Below are 23,330 nucleotides of genomic sequence, written 5' to 3' on the forward strand. Positions count from 1 at the left end.
GTTGTGAGCCCTACAAGCTAAGACTCTCCTCTTGTTGCCTTTCTCTACACTGAGCAGCCTGCTGGCCCATTCCAGAGGATAATGAAGAATCAAACACATTGCCATGGTCTGGGGTCACTTAGATGCCAGACCAGGTAAGGACAGCAGATTTCCTTTCCTGAACAGGATGGATTTCCACAACAGTCCTGATGTTTCAAGGTCACCATACGTCACACAATCAGTGTTAGACGAAAGTCCCCCCTACATAAATAGTCAGTCAAAGAAATGTGAATTAAATCAGAAACACTTTCACTCCTCCATAAGTAATCAACACCAAAACTCACCCAAACAATGAGATGTGTAGAGATCCTGTCACTGCTAACTTAAAACAGTCCCCTACTTTAGAGACACATAAGTGACATCTGGATCCTTTGAATTCATACCCAGCTCCTACACCACATTACACCGCCTAATATGGCCCAAAATACAATGCAAAAGAGCCAGAAATTTTGTGCCTTCGTAACTGTGAGAAGTTTCAGGCATATATGAATGCAGAAGCCCCAAGCATCCCCAAGACTGAGCAACACTGTCAAGTCCATTACACTCTGACACGTGGGAATATACTGCTGATTTCCAGGAGTTTCCCACTGGGAAATGTGCCTGCTGAACCTGCCAGATTAGACCTGTGGCAGGTCCAGTGCTCCATTCATTTCAATGGAAAGCCATGGCTGGAAGGGGAAGAGGTAAGTTTCAGGTAATCTCCAACTCTGTTAATGCATTAATTGATTTAACTGCCCTTAACTTTTAAGTGATTGTAAATGTATTTTTCTTATTTTTTTTAAATCACATACTTAAATTAATAGCTTTTGAATGCTAACATTGGAGATATTCACTATCAAAACATTTCAAAGCAATGTCAGCACAACATTATGGGCTGAAGGGTCTGTACTGTGCTATAGTGTTCTATAAAGCATTTCTGTGGGATTTACGATCTCAGCACAGGATATCAACAATCAAGTCAAAGCAGGTTTCCTTGAGGGAGTTTTCATTCAATGTAAGCATGGGTTTCTAGAATTCTTTTTAGATCATCGTCCCAAATGGTTCACTCTGTTCTCTCTCCACAGATGCTAACTGACCTGCTGAGTACCCCTGGCACTTTCTGTTTTTATTTCAGACTTCTGGCATCGTTATGTTTTAAAAAAAAGATTAGTTCTCATACCACAAGTCTGTCTTACATTTTGTTAAATTATTCAGGACTTCAAAAAAGGTCAAATGCTACCTCTGTATAATAAATGCCACAATGGATTGTTCCAGCATACATGGATTCATTAAATGTCACAGCAGTTTAGTTTATATTCCAGTCGATCATCAGCCAGGATGGGCACTTGTCCCAGTTTTGACTACTGATGCAGTTCAGTAACTGCTTGCTCTAACGTAACAAATGAAAATCTATATAGCTGACATTAAACAATCTTGAGCTATCTGACTGTCTGCATACATGGGTGCAGATTTAAACAAGTTCTGCAGGACTGCAATGTGTCTTCAGCTACTCTGTCGCACGCTGGGACATGAATTTGAATTTAAGGAATTTATTGGGGCAGGTTTGTTGAAGGAGGATTTTCCACAGCACGTTCCAAGTGCACTAAACAACAGAGCATTGTAGAAAAAAAGTCAAGGGGGAAAATATTAATAAAAGTCCATTTAACTCTAGAGATTTGTCATATTACGCACTGCATTACAAGATAAAAACAGAAGTAGAATATTGCTGCTTTGTGCACTACTCTTGTCTAAATAACTGAGGGTTTACAAAGGCAGCACTTACTCAGGCTACAAAAGACCACGCATTACTTTTAAAACATTCTCTTTTGTAAATGCCACACATTTAAATGGAGAGCTAGAAATCTATCACTGCATCACTGTTGTGGGATTAAATTGAACTTATTAGCACAATGATCAATAAGTACCAGTTTTGAGAATTTTTCTTAGATAACTTAACTAATCACAATATTACTAATTTCCAGACTAACCAATCATATATTCAACAGCATTAATGTATAAGTCTCTAACTGTATGTGCTTTAGGGAGAGATTTCCTCATTCTGTTTTTAGATAGGTAAGTGTAAAAAGGACAGTGCAGATCCAGTTTAGCCATCAATTCACTAAGTAAGTAGTGAAAAAACAAGATAAGAAAGAGGAGCAAGAGTACACCACATGGTGCTTTGAGCCTGTACTGCTACTCAATAGGTTTTTGGTTAATCCCGCCAGCACCTTACCTCCACTTTTCTACCCCCTCCAAAATGGTTGACTCTTTCGTCCTCCAGTTCTAGATTCCCTTTTGAGGGGATTCATCCTCAGCTTCTGTGCTGTCAAGCCCCCTCAGAAACTTAAAAGTGACAAAAAGATCACCTAAACTCCAAAAAGTATCCAACCTGCTCAAATGTTCCTCAAAAGACAACTCATTCACCCCAGTGACAGCCTAGTGAAGCAACAGCCAATCTGCTGGAAGAACTCAGCGGGTCAAGAAGCATAGCAGGAAAGGAACTGCCGAAGTTTCGGGTCGAAACCCTGCATCAGGACTGAGAGTGGAGAAGCGAGATGGCCAATATAAGGAGGGGAAAGGGAGTGGCGAGAAAGACTGTTTGACCTGCTGAGTTCTTCCAGCAGATTGTCTGTGGCTCCAGATTCCAGTCTCTTGTGTCTCCATCAACCTAGTGGACTTGCTTTTAACTGCCTCCAAAGCAAGTATATCCCTCCATAAATAAGGAAGCCAACTCAGGTGTGGATTCATCACTGCCCTGCACAGTTGCAACAGGAATTCTCTACTTGTATCCCCCATCCCCATGCAATAAAGACCAACAACCATCTTCTGAATTATTTGCTGCACCAGAATGCACTATCCAGATTAGTATGAACAGAAGAACTTAATAAGAACATAAGAAATAGGAGCAGGAGAAGGCCAACTGGCCCATCGAGCCTGCTCCACCATTCAATAAGATCATGGCTGATCTGGCCGTGGACTCGGCTCCATCTACCTGCCTTTTCCCCATAACCCTTAATTCCCCTACCGTACAAAAATCTATCTAACTGTGTCTTAAATATACTTAATGAGGTAGCCTCTACTGCTTCCCTGGGCAGAGAATTCCACAGATTCACTACTCTCTGGGAAAAGCAGTTCCTCCTCATCTCCCAAACCTTGAGGATTCCTGCCCCTTAGTTCTAGTCTCACGTACCAGTGGAAACAAATTTTCTGCCTCTACCTTATCTACCCCTTCCATAATTTTATATGTTTCTATAAGATCCCCCCCCATTCTTCTGAATTCCAGTGAGTATAGTCCCTGGCAACTCAATCATGAAGACATATATTCCAAGGAGGTCCCAAAATCAATCCATAATCCTTGCAAAATGAACTGATATCAGCTGAGGCAACAGTTATAGGGCAAACATTTGTTACAGGAGATAGGGGTGGAGGTGAATAGGCAGTGCTCTGGTGGCTCTGGAACCTTATCACCTTATCTGGAATACTGGACAGCTCTTTGGGACTCCAGTGGTGCTGAACTAGCAAATTTTCCTGACTATTGGATATTAATGTTATTAATTCCCAAACAATTTTATTTAGTTTTTTTAAAATATGCACACAGCGTATAATAAATTCTCTAGTGAATCCAGTGAGTTTAAAGGGAATGGGAAATATACAAGCAAATCGGACCCCAGGTCCAGCCCCAAACCCACCCACATTGTTGATCCCTGGTGTTCTGGAACCCAACCCCAACTCCAGACAGTCTGGACCACGGCCCCAGTAGCACTCTGAACCCCTGGCTCTGGATGCACACCCTGCTTGCACACTGGATCCCTGGCTCACATTCCAACCTAGTGAGCTAGATGCCAAACCATCAGAGTTTCCAAACAATCGGATGCCACATTATCGGAGTTTCATAGGTGCAGTTGGGTGGCAGCGGATCATAGACTCAGAGAGCAATACAGCACGGAAAACAGGCCCTTCAGCCCAACTCATCCAAGCCGGCCATGGTACCTAACTGAGCTAGTCCCATTTGCTTCTATTTGGCCCATACCCTTCTAAACCTTTCCTCTCCATGTGCCTCTCTGAATGTCTTTTAAATGTCATAATTGTACCCGCCTCTACCAGTTCCTCTGGCAGCTTATTCCAAATATGGAGCACTCTCTGTGTGAAAATATTGCCCCTCAGGTCCCTCTTAAGTCTTTCCCCTCTCACTTTAAACCTATGCCCTCTAGTTTTAGACTCTCCTGCCCTGGGAAAAAGACTGTGCCTAGTCACCTAATCTATGACCCTCATGATTTTATATGAACTTTGATGTCCTGTTTTTGTTTTATGTCTTTGCACTGTACTGCTGCCACAACACAACAAATTTCACATCACTTAAATCAGTGATAACAAATCTGATTCTGATATACCTCTATAAGGTCACACCTCAGCCTCCTACGCTCCAGGGAAAACTGTCCCAGCCTATCCAATCTCTCCCTATAGCTCAAGCCCCCAGGCTCAGCTGCAGTGCTCACTGACAGTGGAACACTTAGTACCCGGATCACACCAGGGTCTAGCTTTCTAAGGGTTGCAACAACCCTGGAGTTGAGTCGGGCTGAGTTGGAGCCTTCAGGAGAGGAAGGGAGAATACAAAATTAAAGAAATTAAAGAAACCAATACAAGTGAAACGGATGTTTTTTTAGCATGGTGGCTTCATGGTCACCATTACTGAAATTAGCTGTGTTTTTTTTTAATTGCATGATTTTTAATGCTTCAGCTGCCATGCTGGATTTAAACCCATGTTTCTAGATCAACAGTCAAGAAATCTAGTTACTAACCTAACTCTTTAGCAACTACACTACCAAATTTGTGAATGGGAAACACTCAACAAGGAATTACATTTCCAAAAGCACTTCTTTTACCATATAAAATTGAGCAATCTCTTCCTCATGTTGAACTGCAATGTTTGCTGACAAAATCATCAATTATGTTCAGGTTAATGGATACCCAGATGCATATTACTAACCAGAAACACAGACACAGACACCATCATGAAGAGTGAGAACAAAGCTCAGTGTCTTATCAGCGCCATCGGAATCCAATCCCAAGAAACATTACAGCCTCACAATTGAATTTTTCTTTCTTCTTCCCAGTTTTAATTTCTTTTATGTTATCCATACTCCTTAATGTCAGCGTTCTGCACTATTCCATACTAAGGAAGCAGCTTGCAGAATGCAAATGTTCCTTTGCTGAGATGACTAACTCTCTGAACAGTACCTAACCACCCCCACCCCTGCCTAATGGTTTAAAGTACACAAGTGAGTCAGCATGCAAGAAGTTCCAGATAATACCTTATAGCCTGGCACTTCCTAACTTTTATTACAATACTTCTACTCCTTACCATCATTAAATGCTGATTCAACAATCCCACATGCCCAGGAAAGAAATTTGGAGGGATTGTAGACAGAGATATATTCCTGATTCGGTGCCACCTAACTGTCCACAAACAGAAGTCAACAGTAGCGGAGATAGGGTGCAGGATCACCACAAAAATCCACAAATAATTCCAATGTTTATTGATTGAAGTATAATTGTGAGTGCATTGACAATGCAGTATGACTCAAGTTCAGCAATATACAGTGTGGCTTCAGTTCAAGTTAAGTTAAAGTCCTATATGCTGGTACTATCGTCTGTATTCTGTCTGTTTAGCCAATGTTTTACCATGAATGTGGAAGTGGAGACCTGTGAGGGAATCTTATGGAGTCCTGCAGCCACTTTTGCTGCATGTGTTAATTGTCCAAGCTCTCAAAGAGTCACAGAGAATCACAGAGAGATACGGCAAGGAAACAGGTTCTTCAGCCCACCAAGTCTGCACCAACTATCAAATACCCCTTCACACTAATCCTGCATCAATCCCATGTTTTTTATGTCATGACAGTTTAGATCCACAACCCACCTTCCCTGGAGAACAACCGAATGGTTGGCACTGCAGCAAATACAGTGAGGTTACTGTGCTCATGTACAAGAGTATTGCTGGTTGTGAACATGTGTTTGAGATTTTGTGTTGTACCATTACAGTGCTGTCCCTGATACATGTCCCAGCCCCGGTGAAGTTCTAAAGTGCCACACTGAAACACTTGTGCCTACTGTCTTTTGAGAAGTGAAGCTAAGTTGGTAGTGGTGGTGGTTGTGGTGGGGGGTGGGGGGGAAGGGGGCAGGGAAGGATGGGGTGAGAATTCCCAGGAAGTGTTGGTATTTTCACAGAATTCTACAGGAAAATTTGAATAGCATCATGCTGTACACCAAAAAGGTTGCAAATATTGCTCTGATGGCTCTGCTGCCTGGTGTGCAACTGGACAAGTGTAAGGGAAAACAAGGTCAGCCAGCTCCCTATTCCTGTTTGCTTTCCAAAGTGCCTGCTACAAAATGTGATCGTGCAGGCCAGCCGAACATGCACCCACCCTGAAACAAGGGGCAGCGACCATCATCTACATGAGCAATGGACGTGTGGAGGTTTCCTGGAGGGTAGATAAAACAAAGCAGGAGAGGAAAGAGTTGGGAAAAACAAAGAAAATCTCCATGTTGTGTATTTCCTTTGTTTTGGCTTTCTTCTTGGGTTGGTTCCTATTGAAATTACATACAGTATATCACAGAGCAGCAACTTCAAGCAGTTCAGATAACAGCATAAACAACAAGAGAAGATTGAACACTTTGTCAATATTAAGTCAACCACAAGGTGTGCTATGTCCTTGAGCCAAATTACAGCTGGAATTGTTCCAGATAACATTTGCAGGTGGAGTTTGTGCATTTTCTTTGTGGTTTAGGGAGGTGGTGAGAACAGCCAGGCAGCTAATTTCAGCAGTCATATCACATGACCTGAACTATAGGGGCAACTCACCTTTATTCCATAGCAACATACAAAGGAAATAACACATCTGGTTTGTAGCACAGAGAAATCTCACCTCTAAACCTTAACTGAGGAAATGAGAGCTAAAATTCTGAGTTATTTTAACAATAAGGCAAAGTCTCCATGTCAAAGTGAAGTCACCCAAATAAAATAGCATTAATCTAATCTGCAACCAATCCAAAGCCAAAAGTCATAACCATGTTACCACTAGTGAAGGAAATTTATTGGTAAAAAGCAATAACGAGTAATAGTTCACTGAAAGTAATCACTTTCACATTCACATTGTTGATTATTCTGGGTTGTCACTGTGGTAAAAGAATCATAAATGCATCAGTATAGCAAACACCAGATCCAAAATCATATTTATACTTAGAGGATTTATTAAACATAAAATGTTGAAACTAAACTTACCAACACTTCGCTTTCTCCTTACAGGTGCTGAGCGTTTTGTGTACTCATGTTTTATTGTGTTAATACTGTGGGACCTTAAATTAGAGTCTGAATGATCATCATCCCCTGTAGTATAAGAAAAACAAAACATATTGGAACAGCCATATCATTTGATGTATAACAACGTTAATGATGAATACAGATATTTTATTACTTGGTGTTGATTTATATCACTTCTTCAATGGGAAACCACAAAGCATGTTTTATACCTCATAGGTGATTCAATCTCAAACAAGACACAACAGTGCAATTTTTCAACTACAAGGTGCATCTACCCTCATTTGATGTTCAGACACGCAAGTTTCTGATCAGGAGCCCAGGAATTCAAAAGACAATTCTAGTACTCTGGTTTTTACCATGCATGAAATCAGTAAACTTGACATAGAAGAGATAGACACACAGGAGACTGCTGATGTTGGAAATCTGGAACAACACGCAAACTGCTGGAGGAACTCAGCGGGTTACGCAGTATCTATGGAGGGAAACGGACAGTCGATGTTTCAGGTTGAGATAGAAGCAATGACCCTCTGCTCTGTTTGCCTCCGTATCTCACCAAGCAATGTACTTATCTACTAAGCTAACACAGGTGCAACAATATACTTACGGAACTGCTGCCACAAAACTATAAATTTCACATCATTTAATTCAGTGATAATAAATCTGAATCTGATTCTAATAAGAAAAGTCATATTAAAATGTGCAAAACTTTGCAATGCCAACAAGTGCATGATCTCTCTATTGAATATGCATTAAATGTGGTTTGTATAATTTCAGATATGAGAATTACTGCTGATTAGTAATTAAAGGTAATTATTTATGCCAGTACAAAAACTCCGTAGCGATTCAAAGACAGCGCATTTTATAGCAGAGACACAAAAGACTGCAGAGGCTGGGATCTGGAGCAAAAAAACAAGCTGCTGGAGGAACTCAGCGGGTCAGGCAACATCTGTGGAGGGAAATGGACTCAATGTTTCAGGTCGAGACCCTGCATCAGTTTTTTTGCAATTTTATAGTGTCCTGACTCAGGAAAGTCAGGAGTTTACTCTCAACCAAATATTATCATCTTTTTATCAAATGCATTCAGCGAGTCATTTTATCTCCTCTGAGATCTTTCTAACATCGTTTTCTCACCTGCTTTGCTGACAGAGGAAAAAAAAGCCTCTGATTGCTAATGCTGAAAGCAGAGTATTGACCTAAACACAAACAGTTTCATTGACTTCAGTGCTTCAAGGGTGAATCTGCCATCCAACTGGCTTGCTAACAGCTCTGCACACTGTTGCCCATGAGTAAATGGGCCAAGTTCAAACATGAGCCTTGACATGTGTGTAGGGAAGCAAAACGAGGACATGAAAGGTTATCCTCATACTTACTCACACACAAGTGTGTGCAGAGCTATGGGCCCCTCTGTTATCAGAAGGCACATTATGGATGCACATACTTGCATGTACAACATGCCCCTGCAAAATCAGTTACACACTTTGGAAGCAGTGACGCTTCACGAATGTACAAATGTCATAGTCAGTCTCTAATATTCCAGACTGCTACCCAACTGTGAGATTGGTTAACTTGGCAAACACCAGGGAACAAATCTAGCAACTCTTGTCTCCCAATCTCAATATGTTTGTGGAGGTTTATTTTAAGACTTAGAACACAGGACATAGAAGAGTACAGCACAGGGACAGGTCCTTCATCCCACAATGTCTGTGCCGACCATGATGCCAATTTAAACTAATCCCATCTGCCATGGTTTATATCCCTCCATTCCCTGCTTGTTCACGTGCCTGTCTAAATGCCTCTTAAACATTGCTATTGTATCTGCTTCCACCCACTCCCCTAGCAACATGTTCCAGGTACCTACCACTCTCTGTTTAAAAAACTTGCCTCACAAATCTCCTCTAAACTTTCCCCTCTCACCTTAAAGCTGTGCCATCTACTATTTGACATTTCCAGTCTGAGAAAAAGACCCTGACTATCTGCCCTGCCTCTGCCTCTCATAATCTTATATACTTCTATCAGGTCTCCCCTCAGCCTCCAACGCTCTAGAGAAATCAATCCAAGATTGTCCGACGTCTCCTTATAGCCAATATTTTCTAATCCATACAATGTCCTGGTGAACCTCTTCTGCATCCTCTCCAAAGCCTCCACATCCTTCCTGATGTGAGGTGATCAGAACTATACACAATACTCCAAATGTGGCCTAACCAGTGCTTTATATGGATGCAACTTGACTTCTTCACTGTGTGCTACATTGGACTAACAGTGAATCATAAGATTACATCAGAGGTAAACAATACCTCACCTTTTACTGAAGTTAAATTAAAAAATACAACCTCTTATAACTTATACAATGCTGAATTTGGAATAAAATCAGAATATTCATTTTCATGCACCCTCATCTGTGATATATCCTATTAATTAGTTGCAAAACATTTCATTCAATGAGTAAAACCCGCTGAAGTTGTCTTTTCTCTTTAGAACATGAGGTAAAGGACAATGGGTGGGAAGAAGAAAGAGGAAACTCAGATATCTATAGCCTGCAATAATCCCTACTCGAATTCTCCAATATGCAAAGCTTTGTGTACAAAGAAAAATATGACCTTCTAAAAAAATATATCAGCAACAGTGTAAATACTCTCTATTACGTCACTGAGAAACTAAAGCTTCCAGTTTCAATACCAAATATTGATACTGAGCTCAACTCCTACATTGTCTAATTAAGACCACTAACAGTGCCTTGTAAAGTCTTCTACAAGTGCACTAGGAATTGAAGTTATGTAACAGGGTTACTAATTGAAGTTGTGTAACTTGTTTTTTTGCCATTTCTTGCAACATTTTGACAAATGCAATACAATGAAAGGGATTTTTAAGGAGAGACTGGATAGGTTGGGACTTCTTTGCCTGGAGTATTGGGGCTGAGGGGTGACCTTATAGCAGTATATAAAATCATGAGGGGCGCAGATAAAGCGGATGGCAACAGTTTCTTTATCCAGGGTAGGGGAGTCTAAAACAAGGGGACATAGATTTAAGATGAAAGGGGAAAGATTTAAAAGGGATCTGAGGGGCATATTTTCCACACAGAAGGTGGTGGGTATATGGAATGAGCTGCTAGAGGAAGTGGTAGAGGCGGGTACAATTACAAAGTTTAAAGGACTTTTAGACAGGTACATGGATAGGAAAAGTTTAGAGGAAAATGGGACAAACGCAGGCAAATGAGATTAGCTCGGATAGACATCTTGGTCGGCATGGACAAGTTGGGCTGAAGGGCCTGTTTCCATGTTGTATAACTCTATGACTATGAGGATACAGAATGGAGTTCATACCACCACCATTTGTACATACAGATCTCTTGGAGTTTACATGTCAGAAATTGCCCACATAAATGCTTTTGACATGAAATTGTATGCAATTATTTTGAAATACATGGCTGTGGCAGTGGTACAGAGCAAAGCTGAATTTAAGGTGGTTATGGAAACAGAATGGCAGAAGGAAAGAAATGGAGTCAGCCTTCAGAAGCCTAACTAAACAAGTGAACAAATTACTGATTAGCAAATCAATTCCTGAAAGCCCAAAGAAAATAAATTATAAAAGTAAAGGAGAAGGTTAAGAAAAAAGGGCACTAAATGAGATTAGGAAAATCCCTCCCCACCCCCACTGTGCTTTATGTGAAGGCACTGATTATAGCTGGGCTCTGATTCACAGGTACTGGCCACCAGTCAAACCTTGCCCAAGAGCCATTCTTCTGATATGACCTTTGACAGCAGAATTGGCAGGCTACTCGACCGTAGTGAAGGTGAATGAAACTCAGCAAAGTCCAGCCTGCCCTGTTACAGTCCATAAAAGCACACACAGGCATACGGTTCCCCTATGAATTGCTGCGTTGAAACTTGGAACAAGAACCCTGAATTATTTTTATACTTCGATAATATGTCACAGTTAGGGTCATCTCGTACCAATCAAACATGGGGCTTTTCTGATCTGTATGGCTAGTGCCTTACCTGACAGTGCATAACCCATCCAGGCAGCAGCACTAACAGGTTTAACAACTAAAATTTTTGCTTACAAAGCAGATGAACATTTGACGAATATAATTCAATGGACAAAGAATGCACCCTTCCAGTTCTCACTAAATTATAGGACAGCGCCACTGTGCAGCATAGATTTTTAGAAATATCACACTATTAATCTGTAACAGTGCACCAGTTTGCTAAATTAACAAAGCTCATCTATGTTCTAATCTGCAGTAAACTCAAAGATACTGTTTACAGTACCAGTTTTGTTATCAGTGAGAAACACAGCCAAGTTTCAGTCTGTCCTCTTCATCGGACACTCCCATTTCCAGCCCAGCCCCACCTCCAAACACCTTCTTCACTTCCAAGTGTCTACAGAACAAAGCCTGGTATCCTGTGAGATTATACTCTTTAAAAAAAGACTGCAAGGAATCTTTCAGTAAAATAAACTGAGAATATCCAGGGGAAATATCTGTCAGTGCCATGTCTCTGCTGCTGCCCTAATAGATAATTCCCCTGGATATTCCCATTTTACTTTACAGATTCATAAGACCATAACATATAGGAGCAGAATTGGGCCATTCGGTCCATCAAGTCTGTTCCACCATTCAATCATGGCTGTTTTTTTCAACCCCATTCTCCTGCCTTCTCCCCATGACCCTCAACCCCCTTACCAACCAAGAACCTATCAATTTCTGCCATAAATACACCCAGTGACTTGGCCTCCACAGCCCTCTGAGGCAACATATTCTACAGATCCACCACCCTCTGGCTGAAGAAATTCCTCATCTCAGTTATAAACATTCGTCCCTTTATTCTGAGGCTGTACTCTCAGATCCTAGGCTCTCCTACTAATGGAAACATCCTCTCCACGTCTACTCTATCCAGGCCTTTCAGTATCTGATAGGTTTCAAAGAGATTCCCCCCCTCATCCTTCTGAACTCCATCGAGTACAGGTCCACAGGCATCAAATGCTCCTCATAGGTTAAGCCCTTCATTCATGTTGTGCTGTTACCTGGTTTCTCTGCTCACCTCCCATTCACTGAGGTCAACATTTTTTTAAATATTTTTAATTACAGGATTTCTATGTGCACAAATCCTCCTAACTTGCAGTTACTTTTACGATTTATGTTAGTTACTTTTTTTGTAACTATTACAGTGGCTTTAGTATACTAAAGTACTGCTGGCAGCCAATGAAACGTGGAATTACAGGATTGTCACAGCACAAGAGGCTATCATTAGGTCCACCTATTACATCCCCTTTCCCCACACTTTCCTGAAGGACTGCAAATTACTTTTCCTCAAATGGTTTTCTAACTTACTTTAGATAGTCCAGATTGACTTTGTTTCCACCACCCCTATAGGTAGTGAGTTCCAGGTCACCGCTGCTTAATAACTTTTACATCACATCATCCCTGTCTGTATGCCAATCACTATTACATGTCTAGAAGAAATGCAGTACTTTGGTGATTTATAAAAAAAAGTGTTTGCTTTTGGTCACCTTGCACCTCATCTCAACAACAGTCAACACTGACCTAACAGAACCTCCATGCAGCTCACTAATGCTCTGCCCATGTGTTCTGGTCTATTTGTATTCAGTCTGAAGGTGCTCAGATGTCAAAAGAAAAATAAAGACAGGAGCAAGATCCTTTGTTGCGTTATTTACTAACATTTGCAGTGATCAGAGCAGAATTTTGATGGAACAATTGATCTGTATTGCACAGTACTTGATACCTCTGCTCCCGTTTTCAGGAAAAAAATACTATGCGTTGTAACATTGCAAAATATCTTCTCGATTGGCACTTTTGGTGAAATTGTAATTACACACTTTAAAAATTATCCATCCAGTTCTGGTAAAGGTAAGTGACCTGAAACATTAACTCTGTTTCTCTCTCTACAAATGCTGCCAGACCTGCTGAGTATTTCCTGCATTTATAGAATCACAGAGAATTTACAACACTGGAGGCCATTCGGCCCACCGTATCCGTGCCAGCTAAGAAGGAGCAGTGATAATGACAAGCAGTGGATGCATCTGATACCTCAGCGTGCTCGAAATGTACCAGCAGATTCAGCCATTCTCCTTGCATGTGGAATGAATGGAAAAGCTCCTGATATCATTAAGCTTTTGGGGGAAGGCGCAGAACAGTAAAAAGCTGTTTCTGTTTTTATTACGCTGTATTAAAACATGCTCAAAATTTTGCTGAACATTCTGAGCAGAGCTAAATCTTCACAGATGTATTTACTGTGTCATGACAAAGAGTAAGAAGAATATTTAGCCCTGAATCTAATGTTTTGTTTTAATTTTTACATTAACAGGGCAATAAAGGAGCCCAATGGAATCACAGAGTTAAAGAAGCACTACATCACAGAAGGTGCCATTTAGTCCATTAATTCCAGACTGGCTCTGTAAAAGAGCATCCTAATAAGTCTCTCTCCCTATGGCACTGGAAGCATTTTTCCTACTCGTAGAGTTGCTGGCCAACATTTGTGCAAAAATCTCCGCTCAAATAAACCAACTGGTTGTTTATTTCACTGCTGTTTGTGGCAACTGCTGCATTTCCACACAACTGTGACAAAAGCACTTCATTGCTGCAAAGTGCTTTGAATATCTTTGTGCGTCGAAAGATACTGTAAAGTTCTTTCCATCTTGCAATAATATTTTAAAGTGGAGACACAAGAGACTGCAGATGCTGGAATCCGGAGCAAAAAAAGACAAATTGCTGGAGGAACTCAGTGGGTCAGGCAGCATTGGTGGAGGGAAATGGGCAGTCGACATTTCGGGTTGGGACCCTTCACCTGGACTAAGTATTTTAAAGGTTGTCCTTTAAGTACTTGTTTGAGGTTAATTGCAGACAAAAGCAGTAAAATGAATAGTTCTGTGGTATCCAGTCATTGATGGAGAAGCTGTATTAATGGGATAAACCAAATTAACATGGGACTTGAATAACCACCACTGTCGTAGAGTCGTACAGCATGGAGACAGGCCCTTCAGCCCAACTCGTCCATGCCGACTGTGTTGCCCAGCAAGCTAGTCCCATAGTCCTCAAGCACTGTATTTCACTAAAACATTATAGTAAATTACAAAAGCTGTGCAATTACTGAGACAGTTTTCCCAGTTTTTATTTCACTATTTTATGGCCTTTATTACCAACTAAATAAAACTCTTTAACTATAAACTACATTTTAACTTGTCTGCCTGTTGAAATCATCTATTATTTTCTGTCTGCGGCCCTGGATGGCTGGTGGAGATGAGAGCTCTGTGTTTAATATGTAAAATACAAATAAGGGATATTTCAAGTCGTCATTCTCTGGTTAATTTTTACCACGTGTTGATTTCTGTTACTCTGAGGGTGTTGGGAAGGGGTGCTGTCATTTTGACTCTCTGACACACAGCAACCGTCTATGCAAATAGAGAATCTAATCAGTGCTTGCACTGTGAACACCGCAGATTATCAGCAAAGCACTGGCTCACTGTGGGATGGGGAATGCGTCTTTGACTGTGGACTGGGTCCAAGAATGCAGCTACAAGGTCCTAATATTTTCTATGAGGTGAAATCGAGTATTCTGCTGCTGGAACTGATGTGTGGATATGCAAGGACTGCAAAGTTACCAGGCATTTCTTTTCAGGGTCGCTAGCAGTCTCTCTGTGTGTATGTGTGTGTCTTATTTTTACGACTGGATTCTGACCTTCTGGTTCAGACAAGGTTTTTATTACACGAGAAACAAATATAAACTGCTATTGTGAAATGTGCCTTGTACTTTTACAAGGCGATAACGTGGTTCCATCCGACGGATAGAAGGAATTAAAATGCACATATCTATATATATAATATGGACTTAAACATAATTTACCTACGGATTCAATCTCCAGGAGGCGCTGAAGATCACGGATACTGGTGATATCACTGTGTGCCAATTTCTCCAACAGTTCTGGGGGAAATTCGGTTTCCTTCAAATAAAATGACAAATTAGCGTGCAGTACCGTGAAAGTCATAGATATAAGAGCGGTCCGTCTTTCCCTTGACGGTGAAAAAGTTTTGAAAGTTTCTACCAAAACTTGTAAAGTTTTTTATTTGATGTATATGTAATCAAATGTCACGTTCATCAGACATTGTGAAACTCATGATGCTTAAGGGGGGGGGGGGGGGAGTGAGATGGTGTGGGTCTGAGGGACTGAGCACGTTTCCTTTCAGGTCTGATGTCCTGCCCGAACTTTGTACTGAGGACAGCTCTGATGTTACCGACAGACGCGGAAAAACCCGCCTATAATTCAGCACTGCAGAGGCCAGCACCCGTTCTCTCTGGTTCACAGCCAGTCGCTGAATAAAGACTCCAAGTGCCAAATCGAGTGCAGCAAGAAGTTACTGGGCTAATCGTGGGGCACTTGGCGCTTTTGTTCCGTTGTGACTTTAGAGCAGCTTGTTGCACTGATAACGGGGACCCCCTCAAACTGCAAGGGGAGATTCTGCCACGAAGAGCCTATTTCTCCAACCCCCCCCCCCCCCCCGCCCAACACACACACACGACTAAAGTCCCACGCAAAACTTTCCCTGCCCCTACACACACACTGAGACACAGATCCACACACACATATACTCAGGCTTACTTGAATACAGACCCATACAGAACCACCCCAGCCCCTAATACACACACACACACACACAGCCCATACTTCCAACACACACTGAGACACAAACCCACAGACACATACTCAGGCTCACTTGAATACAGACCCACACAGAACCAACCCAGCCCCTAATACATGCACATACACAGTCCACACTTACAACACACACTGAGAGACACACACTCACACAACCCACACTTCCAACATACGGAGGCACAGACACACACAGAACTCACCTCCTCCAACACACAGACACAGACACACACAGACACACACACACACACACACACACAAATACAGCACCCACCTCCTCCCACACTGAGACACACACACAGCTCACACTTCCAACGTACAGAGACACAGACGCAGAACTCACCTCTTCCAACACACAGACACACACACACAGCATCCACCTCCTCCACCACACACTGAGACACAAACACGGACACACACATAGTTCCACATGAAACAACCCAACCTCCCAACACACACAGCCCACCGGACACAGACTGTGTGAGAGACAGAGAGACAGAGAAACACACCACCACCACCCCTTCCTCACTCATGTACAAGGATCCACACAACCCCCGTGTAACACAGCTCCCTACACACACAGATGATCACCCACAAAGGTTTCAAGCGGTGACTATAATTTGTTGTGACCCCCCCCCCCCACCCCTCTCTCTCCCCATGCCTTCCCTTCGACATCTCACAGGGTGGTTGGTGTCTTTTAAGGAACGATCGTTTCCCATTCTCTCCCTTCACGGTCCATTTGTCTGGTTTTTTTTAACTGTTAGTGAATACCGCGGCGTTTCGCAACGCAAGTCGAAACCTGCCGCAAAAAAAAATGCTGTCACACACCGACAGTGCAACACCAAAATATCCCTTTCCCGAGGCAATAAAACGCACTCCGGCTCCTGGCTGAGGGGGGAAATAAAATGAAAATTTGCAACAACAACAAAAAAAAGGTTTACTGAACATGCAGCGTCCGAGCTGGCTGTTGCGCCGAATCAAGTGTGCACCGAAACCAGCACAAAAGCAGGCTTCGTGTCACTTTCTTTGACCAAAATGCAGAAATAAAACGTAAGGGGAAAGTCTCAGAAATAGCTGCAAGCGATGCACTGGCGCTTAAGTGTGTCTAAACTGGGGAGGGGAGGGGAGGGGGGGGGGAAAGAGCACCCCTTACCTCAGTGTGCACGCCAGCCAGGTAACACAGTCCAAGCAGTAAGTAAAGTGTGGCTCTCATTTCGCTGGAATTTGGTTTCTTTCAAGAAAGGGAACCGATCGTTTCGGAGCTCCGATAGTGCCCCTGTCCGAGCCAAATCCTGTACCATCCCTCGGGAAAAGTAACGAGTTCGGGAGCAGTTATTGTTTTACATTAGGTTTTGTAAGTTTCCTTGCCGAACTCCTCTCTCTCCCTCTCCCTCCCTCCCTCTCTCTCTCTCACTGGCATCAGGAGTCCAGCAGCCGGTAAATCTGCATATTTGTTTAGATCAGACCAAACAGAAAAGAACCCATGAGTCAACAGTGCACCGTTTTGATACCGCCCATCACCTGTGTGCAGCTCAGGGCAAAGGGATGGGAAGGGAAAGGGCTGGTTAATAAACCTCAATTTATTCCCTTTCCTAAAGAAAGAACGGGTGCATTGCAAGATGCAGTTTAAGCTCCCCAAAACTTTTTATTTGCATGTGTCTGCATCTTTTTTTTAAAAAAAACTATTTCTCTCGGTTCCTGTAATTTGCAGTTGGACCCCACAGAATTGGCACTGTAATCCTTGGACAGAGGGAGAGAGAGAGGTTTTGAGACGGATGATCACCGTGGCTGACAAAGGAACAGAGACTGATTGAGTGGTCTAGCTTTTTTGCTCCCCGATTGCAAGCCGGCGAGGCTGCAAAGTGAAACGACTGCAGAATTGGGCTTTCACATCACGTCTGCTGAGAGAGAGGGAGGGAGAGGGACTGAGCACACGGTGTCCGCCCAGGGAACCTGCTGCTGGGCAGATTGTTGTGTCTTGCTCTCGCTCCATTGCCCTTGGGGGGATGAGGGGGGTCACTTTTTTAAAATGTACTGCAGTTAACCCTAGACTCCTCTCGCCCACACACATGGGGAGGGAGGATGGGGTGGGGAGGGGGAGAGAGGGTGGGGGTCGAGGACGGGAGGGAAATTGAGGGAGGGAGATGGGGAAGGGGTGAGAAAATGGGGAGATAGGGGTGAGGAGAGGGTGGGGGAGATGAGGAAAGGGTTGGGGAGGGGGTGAGGAGATAGGGAGGGGTGAAAGGGTGAGATGGGGAGGGGTGGGGAGAGTGGGAGGGGGTGAGATGAGGGGGTGGGGAGGGGGTAAACTGGTGGGAAAAGGGTGAGGGAGATGGGTAGAGAAGTGAGGTGATGGGGAGGGGGTGAGGGGAGGTGTGAGGGTGATGGGGAGAGGGGTGAGGTGATGGGGAGGGGTGAGGGAGAGGGGTGAGGTGATGGGGAGGGGATGAGGGGAGGGGTGAGGGAGAGGGGTGAGGTGATGGGGAGGGGTGAGGGAGAGGGGTGAGGTGATGGGAGAGGAGATGGGGAGGGGGTGAGGTGAGGAGTGAGGTGATGGGGAGGGGATGAGGGGAGGGAGAGGGGTGAGGTGATGGGGAGGGGTGTGAGGGGAAGGAGTGTGATGGGGAGAGGGGTGAGGTGATGGGAGAGGTGATGGGGAGGGGGTGAGGTGAGGGGTGAGGTGATGGGGAGGGGGTGAGGTGAGGGGTGAGGTGATGGGGAGGAGGGGAGGGGAGAGGGGTGAGGTGATGGGGAAGGAGTGTGATGGGAGGAGGTGAGGGGTGAGGTGATGGGGAGGGGATGAGGGGAGGGGAGAGGGGTGAGGTGATGGGAGAGGTGATGGGGAGAGAGGTGAGGGGTGAGGTGATGGGGAGAGGAGTGAGGTGAGGGGTGAGGTGATGGGGAGGGGGTGAGGTGAGGGGTGAGGTGATGGGGAGGGGGGTGAGGTGATGGGGAGGGGGTGAGGTGATGGGGAGGGGGTGAGGTGAGGGGTGAGGTGATGGGAGAGGTGATGGGAGAGGTGATGGGGAGGGGGTGAGGGGTGAGGTGATGGGGAGGGGGTGAGGTGAGGGGTGAGGTGATGGGAGAGGTGATGGGAGAGGTGATGGGGAGGGGGTGAGGGGTGAGGTGATGGGGAGGGGGTGAGGGGAGGGGAGAGGGGTGAGGTGATGGGAGAGGTGATGGGGAGGGGGTGAGGGGTGAGGTGATGAGGAAGGAGTGTGATGGGGAGAGGGGTGAGGTGAGGGGTGAGGTGATGGGGAGGGGGTGAGGTGAGGGGTGAGGTGATGGGAGAGGTGATGGGGAGGGGCTGCGGGGAGGGCTGAGGAAAGGGTATGAAGAGGGAGGGGTGAGATGATGGGGAGGGTGAGGCGGAAGGGAGGGGGTGAAGGGAGGGGCTGAGGGGGCGGGGAGGAGATGAGGAGGGCTCCCACCCCGTTGCCACGGGTGATTCTCACCCCACGTTCTTCCAATCACCGCCCGCCGGAGGGGCGGCGCTGCCCAATCAGGGCCACCTCCCTCCCACGTGGCTCCCTGACCCCGCCGCCCTGGGTGCCGCGTGCCGGGCCCGGGGATCGAGGCGCGCGGGAGTCCCGGGGCGGTGGAGCCCGCGGCGGGTCGGCGCTGGGTTGCAGCGCGCCCGGTGCATCTGCAGCGTGCATGTTGCCTCACTACCTTGAGCCCATCTCGGTTCCCCGACGAAGCAAGACAGGCACTCTCGGTCTACAAGGTGTGCATAAATAAGTTATATCATAATTCCGTGGTGTGGCGCCAATAACCGGGACTTCGAGCCTGGCAGAGGGAGAAATGTGCAAAGTAAAGTCTTGTGCAAAGAAATGTGCAAAGTAATCATTCCCTTCTTTCCACATTGGGCAGAAGGTTAATTAAGCTTTTTAATAAAAAGTTTTACCTTTTTTAATCTTTTTGCTTTAAATGCATATTTTCTTTAGCCTGAAACCACAGCAGCATCAAATTAGCTCCAAAGAAGTAGATTGCAACCACTAAAGTATTTGCAAACACAGCAAAAAGGAATTCTGCCTCCTCCTATCTTTGGTGTTTCATGCAGCTCCCATATGTATTTTCTAGCTAAGTCGCTTTTGGCTCAGTCTTTGCCACTGAGACACATGCCAATTGGGTAATTAGCCTGAAACATGACGTGAACCTGTCACCAGGAATTTCAACAGTTACACTGTAATTTTCCTGGGGGAATGGTTCATTGATTGCACCCAACAGCATGTTGGCAATGCTAAAGTTAGTTATTTGCAATGAAAGTGTTGAAAATTAAAATGCACAGAAATCTGTTTCCCACTTCCCTTAGGGAGTTCCTTCATTGGAATTCTGTTAAGGATGATGCAGGAGTTATTATAAATTTACAGTGCAAAAACACTTTCTGCTGAAAAGCTAAACACAAGGTCAATTCCACCCAGGATCCATCAATTCCCTATCATGGGAAACGGGTCACAATGCAACATATAAAGAATGATGCCGTACACGATCTGAGTTCACTTCTTCCTCAAGCAGCCTGTCACAGAAACCATGTCACATCTGCCACTCCATCACAGCAACAGGAAAGTCAGCCTGTAGACATTTGCATCAGTAGCTATATAAAGTAACAACGTGTAAAAATCCAGTATGAGACCCAGATGATAAATACATATTAGGCTTTAGTTTATGTTACATTGAACTTTCAAGCAACATTGTCTCCAAAGCTGGAACTTCTAGATCCATCTTTCTAAATAAGCATGCATGCACATTTTGCCTTGTCACATAAAGAATGCTGGCAGTGAATTCAATAGAGTCATACAGCACAGAAACAGGGCACTGAGTTCATGCTGACCATCAAACACCCACTTTACACCAATCCTACACAAATCCCATCTTATTTTCCCTGTGTTCTCATCAATTCCCTCAAATTCCTCCACTCACCTACACACTGGGGATAATTTACAGTGGCCAGTTAACCGAACCACTTGCGTGTCCTTAGGATTTGGGAGGAAACCCACGCGGACACTGAGATGTGCAAACTCCACACAGACAGCACCGGAGGTCAGGATTGAACCCTGGTCACTGGTGCTGTGAGGTAGCAGCTCTTCTAGCAGATCCACTGTTCTTGGAGCCAGCGGGATCAGAGGGTATAGGGAGAAAGCTGGATTAAGATACTGATTTTGGATGGACAGCCATAACCGTCTTCAAGTGTAGAGCAGAATTGAATGACCTCTTGTTCCTATTTTCTGTTAAAGTGTAAGGTCATAGGAGTTTGAGAGAACAAGACAGGAAGCAACTTTGCAAGGGTCCGTGAAATGTTTTGCCCACTGTCAGTGAGTTGGAGGTAGTAACAAACTCCATGGTTGGAGGGAGACTCAAGATAAGAGTGAGACAAGGGCTGCCAGTCCCCAGCAGTGGCTTGCATAAGCAACTGGTCTCCAGTAAGGGCGCACAAATAGCAGCAAAGGAGCATCTGGCTGCTTCACAGGCTAGTCCGGCCAAGTCACTCCCCACGTGTTGGATGAGATCACTAAAAGCCGGGGGTTTCCTGGAGCAGGTCCAAGGCAAGACGTTCCTGGCACAGAAGCATAATTCCCAGCGATGCCGGCACAAGAGAACCCAGGATGTTTGGATGAGAATCCCAGGCATCAGTTGACCAAACTTATTGTTTCAGTTTGGGATTCACTCCACAAACAGTCCATCTGCTGAATGGATAAAGCATGGGGAGAGATGGGCTGCATCATGTTTTCTTTGTAAGAGATCAACGTCCTCTCACTCACTGGCCCACAGTAGGATCCCATGTCTCATTCTGTCCTGCTGCTCTCTGCCTGACGTCCCAATGGATCTGATATATTTTAAGAGAAGCTCTCAGCAGTAGCATTCATGAGGTTCCAATAGGTCCAGTTGGTGTGTGTCCTACACAAGTGGCCTCCTCGAACTCCTCTCCTTGTGGAATTCCCGTCCAAACTGCTCCAACTCCCAATTTGCTGAGTCTCGAGCTGGAACGTCGACTGTCCATTTCCCTCCACAGATGCTGCCTGACCTGCTGAGTTCCTCCAAGCAGTTTGTTTTTTTCCTCCAGATTCCAGCCTCTGCAGTCCCTTTGTTGCATTGTTTGAAATAACATCAAGTCAGAGGCTATTGAGGTTGGATTGCGTGTGGGAGCTTGCTGTACATATTTGGCTGTTGTGGTTCCTACAACGTTACAAAAGTCACCTCACTTCAAATGTATGTCATCAGAATCAGGTTTATTATCACCGACTTAGATGACATGAAATTTGTTGTTTTGCAGCAGCAGAACAGTGCAAGACATAAAAATTAATCTTAAGTTACAAAGATAAATAAATAGTGCAAAGAGGAATAATGAGGTGGTGTTCATGGGTTCATGGACCATTCAGAGATCTGATGGTGGAGTGGACATCAGATTTCCTAAAACATTGAGTGTGGGTCTTCAGGCTCCTGTACCACTTCCCTGATGGTAGTAATGCGAAGAGGGCATGTCCTTGATGGTGAGAGTCCTTAATGGTGAATGCTGCCTTCCTGAGGCACCACCTCTTGAAGATGTCCTTGATGGCAGGGAGGGCTGTGCCCGTGATGGAGCTGGCTGACTCAACAACCCTCTGCAGCCTCTTTCGATCCTGCGCATTGGAGCCACCATACCAGGCGGTGATGCAACCAGTCAGAATGCTCTCCACCGTACATCTATAGAAATTTTCAAGAGTCTTTGGTGACTTACCAAAGCTCCTCAAACTCCTCACGAAGTAGAGCTGCTGGCGTGCCTTCTTCGTGATTGCATCAATGTGTTGGGCCCAAGATAGATTCTCTGAGATGTTGATGCCCAGGAACTTGAAGCTGCTCACCCTTTCCACCACCGACCCTATAAAGCGCCTAGGGATTCCTTAACTTATAATGACACAGAAGAACCAAATGTGGGTAAATGGGATAAATGTAGATGGGTAATTGATGGTTGGCATGGTATTGGTGGGCTGAAGGGCCTGGTCCTGTCCTCTGTGACTCGACAAGAAGGAGGTTATTCAGCCCACTCCAGCACAGCAATCTCATCAATCCCATTGCCTCACTGTAAACTGCAACCCATTCTCTCTCACAAGCCCGTCAACTCTCCTTTCATCCCTGAAGTCATGAAATCCGTTATGCAAGTGCAAAATCGTTCCTACAATACCAGAAGTAGTTCTTCCAACCAGAAAAATTCCATTAATTAAAAGTTAGTGGTACTTTCCTCATACAAACCCATAAAACAATCCCACATTGATTCCCACTGTACTTAAATGGTAATCTTACAAATAATTTATGTCATTATATTAATGGTTGCAAATGTAAAAAAAAG

The 23,330-nt window shown here is 44.3% G+C and overlaps 1 protein-coding gene and 1 long non-coding RNA gene across 4 annotated transcripts in view; one reads left to right on the forward strand and one right to left on the reverse strand.

Moving 5' to 3' along the window:
- LOC127573492 (platelet-derived growth factor subunit A-like) overlaps positions 1-17,368 on the reverse strand; it is a 43,727-nt gene extending 26,359 nt beyond the window's left edge. For both annotated transcript variants that reach the window (XM_052021767.1, XM_052021768.1), the window contains exons 1-3: positions 17,157-17,368; positions 15,196-15,292; positions 7,298-7,402 (exon numbers count right to left, since the gene is read on the reverse strand). In XM_052021767.1, the coding sequence (XP_051877727.1) occupies positions 7,298-7,402; positions 15,196-15,292; positions 17,157-17,216 (262 nt within the window). In that variant the 5' untranslated portion in view covers positions 17,217-17,368. The remainder of the gene's footprint in view (positions 1-7,297; positions 7,403-15,195; positions 15,293-17,156) is intronic.
- A 2,203-nt stretch (positions 17,369-19,571) lies between these two features.
- Positions 19,572-23,330, forward strand: part of LOC127573892 (uncharacterized) — a 40,925-nt gene continuing 37,166 nt past the window's right edge. For both annotated transcript variants that reach the window (XR_007956835.1, XR_007956836.1), the window contains exon 1: positions 19,572-19,730. This is a non-coding gene — a long non-coding RNA (uncharacterized LOC127573892). The remainder of the gene's footprint in view (positions 19,731-23,330) is intronic.

This window comes from Pristis pectinata, chromosome 8 (assembly GCF_009764475.1).
Source record: "Pristis pectinata isolate sPriPec2 chromosome 8, sPriPec2.1.pri, whole genome shotgun sequence".
Taxonomy (NCBI): Eukaryota; Metazoa; Chordata; class Chondrichthyes; order Rhinopristiformes; family Pristidae; genus Pristis; species Pristis pectinata.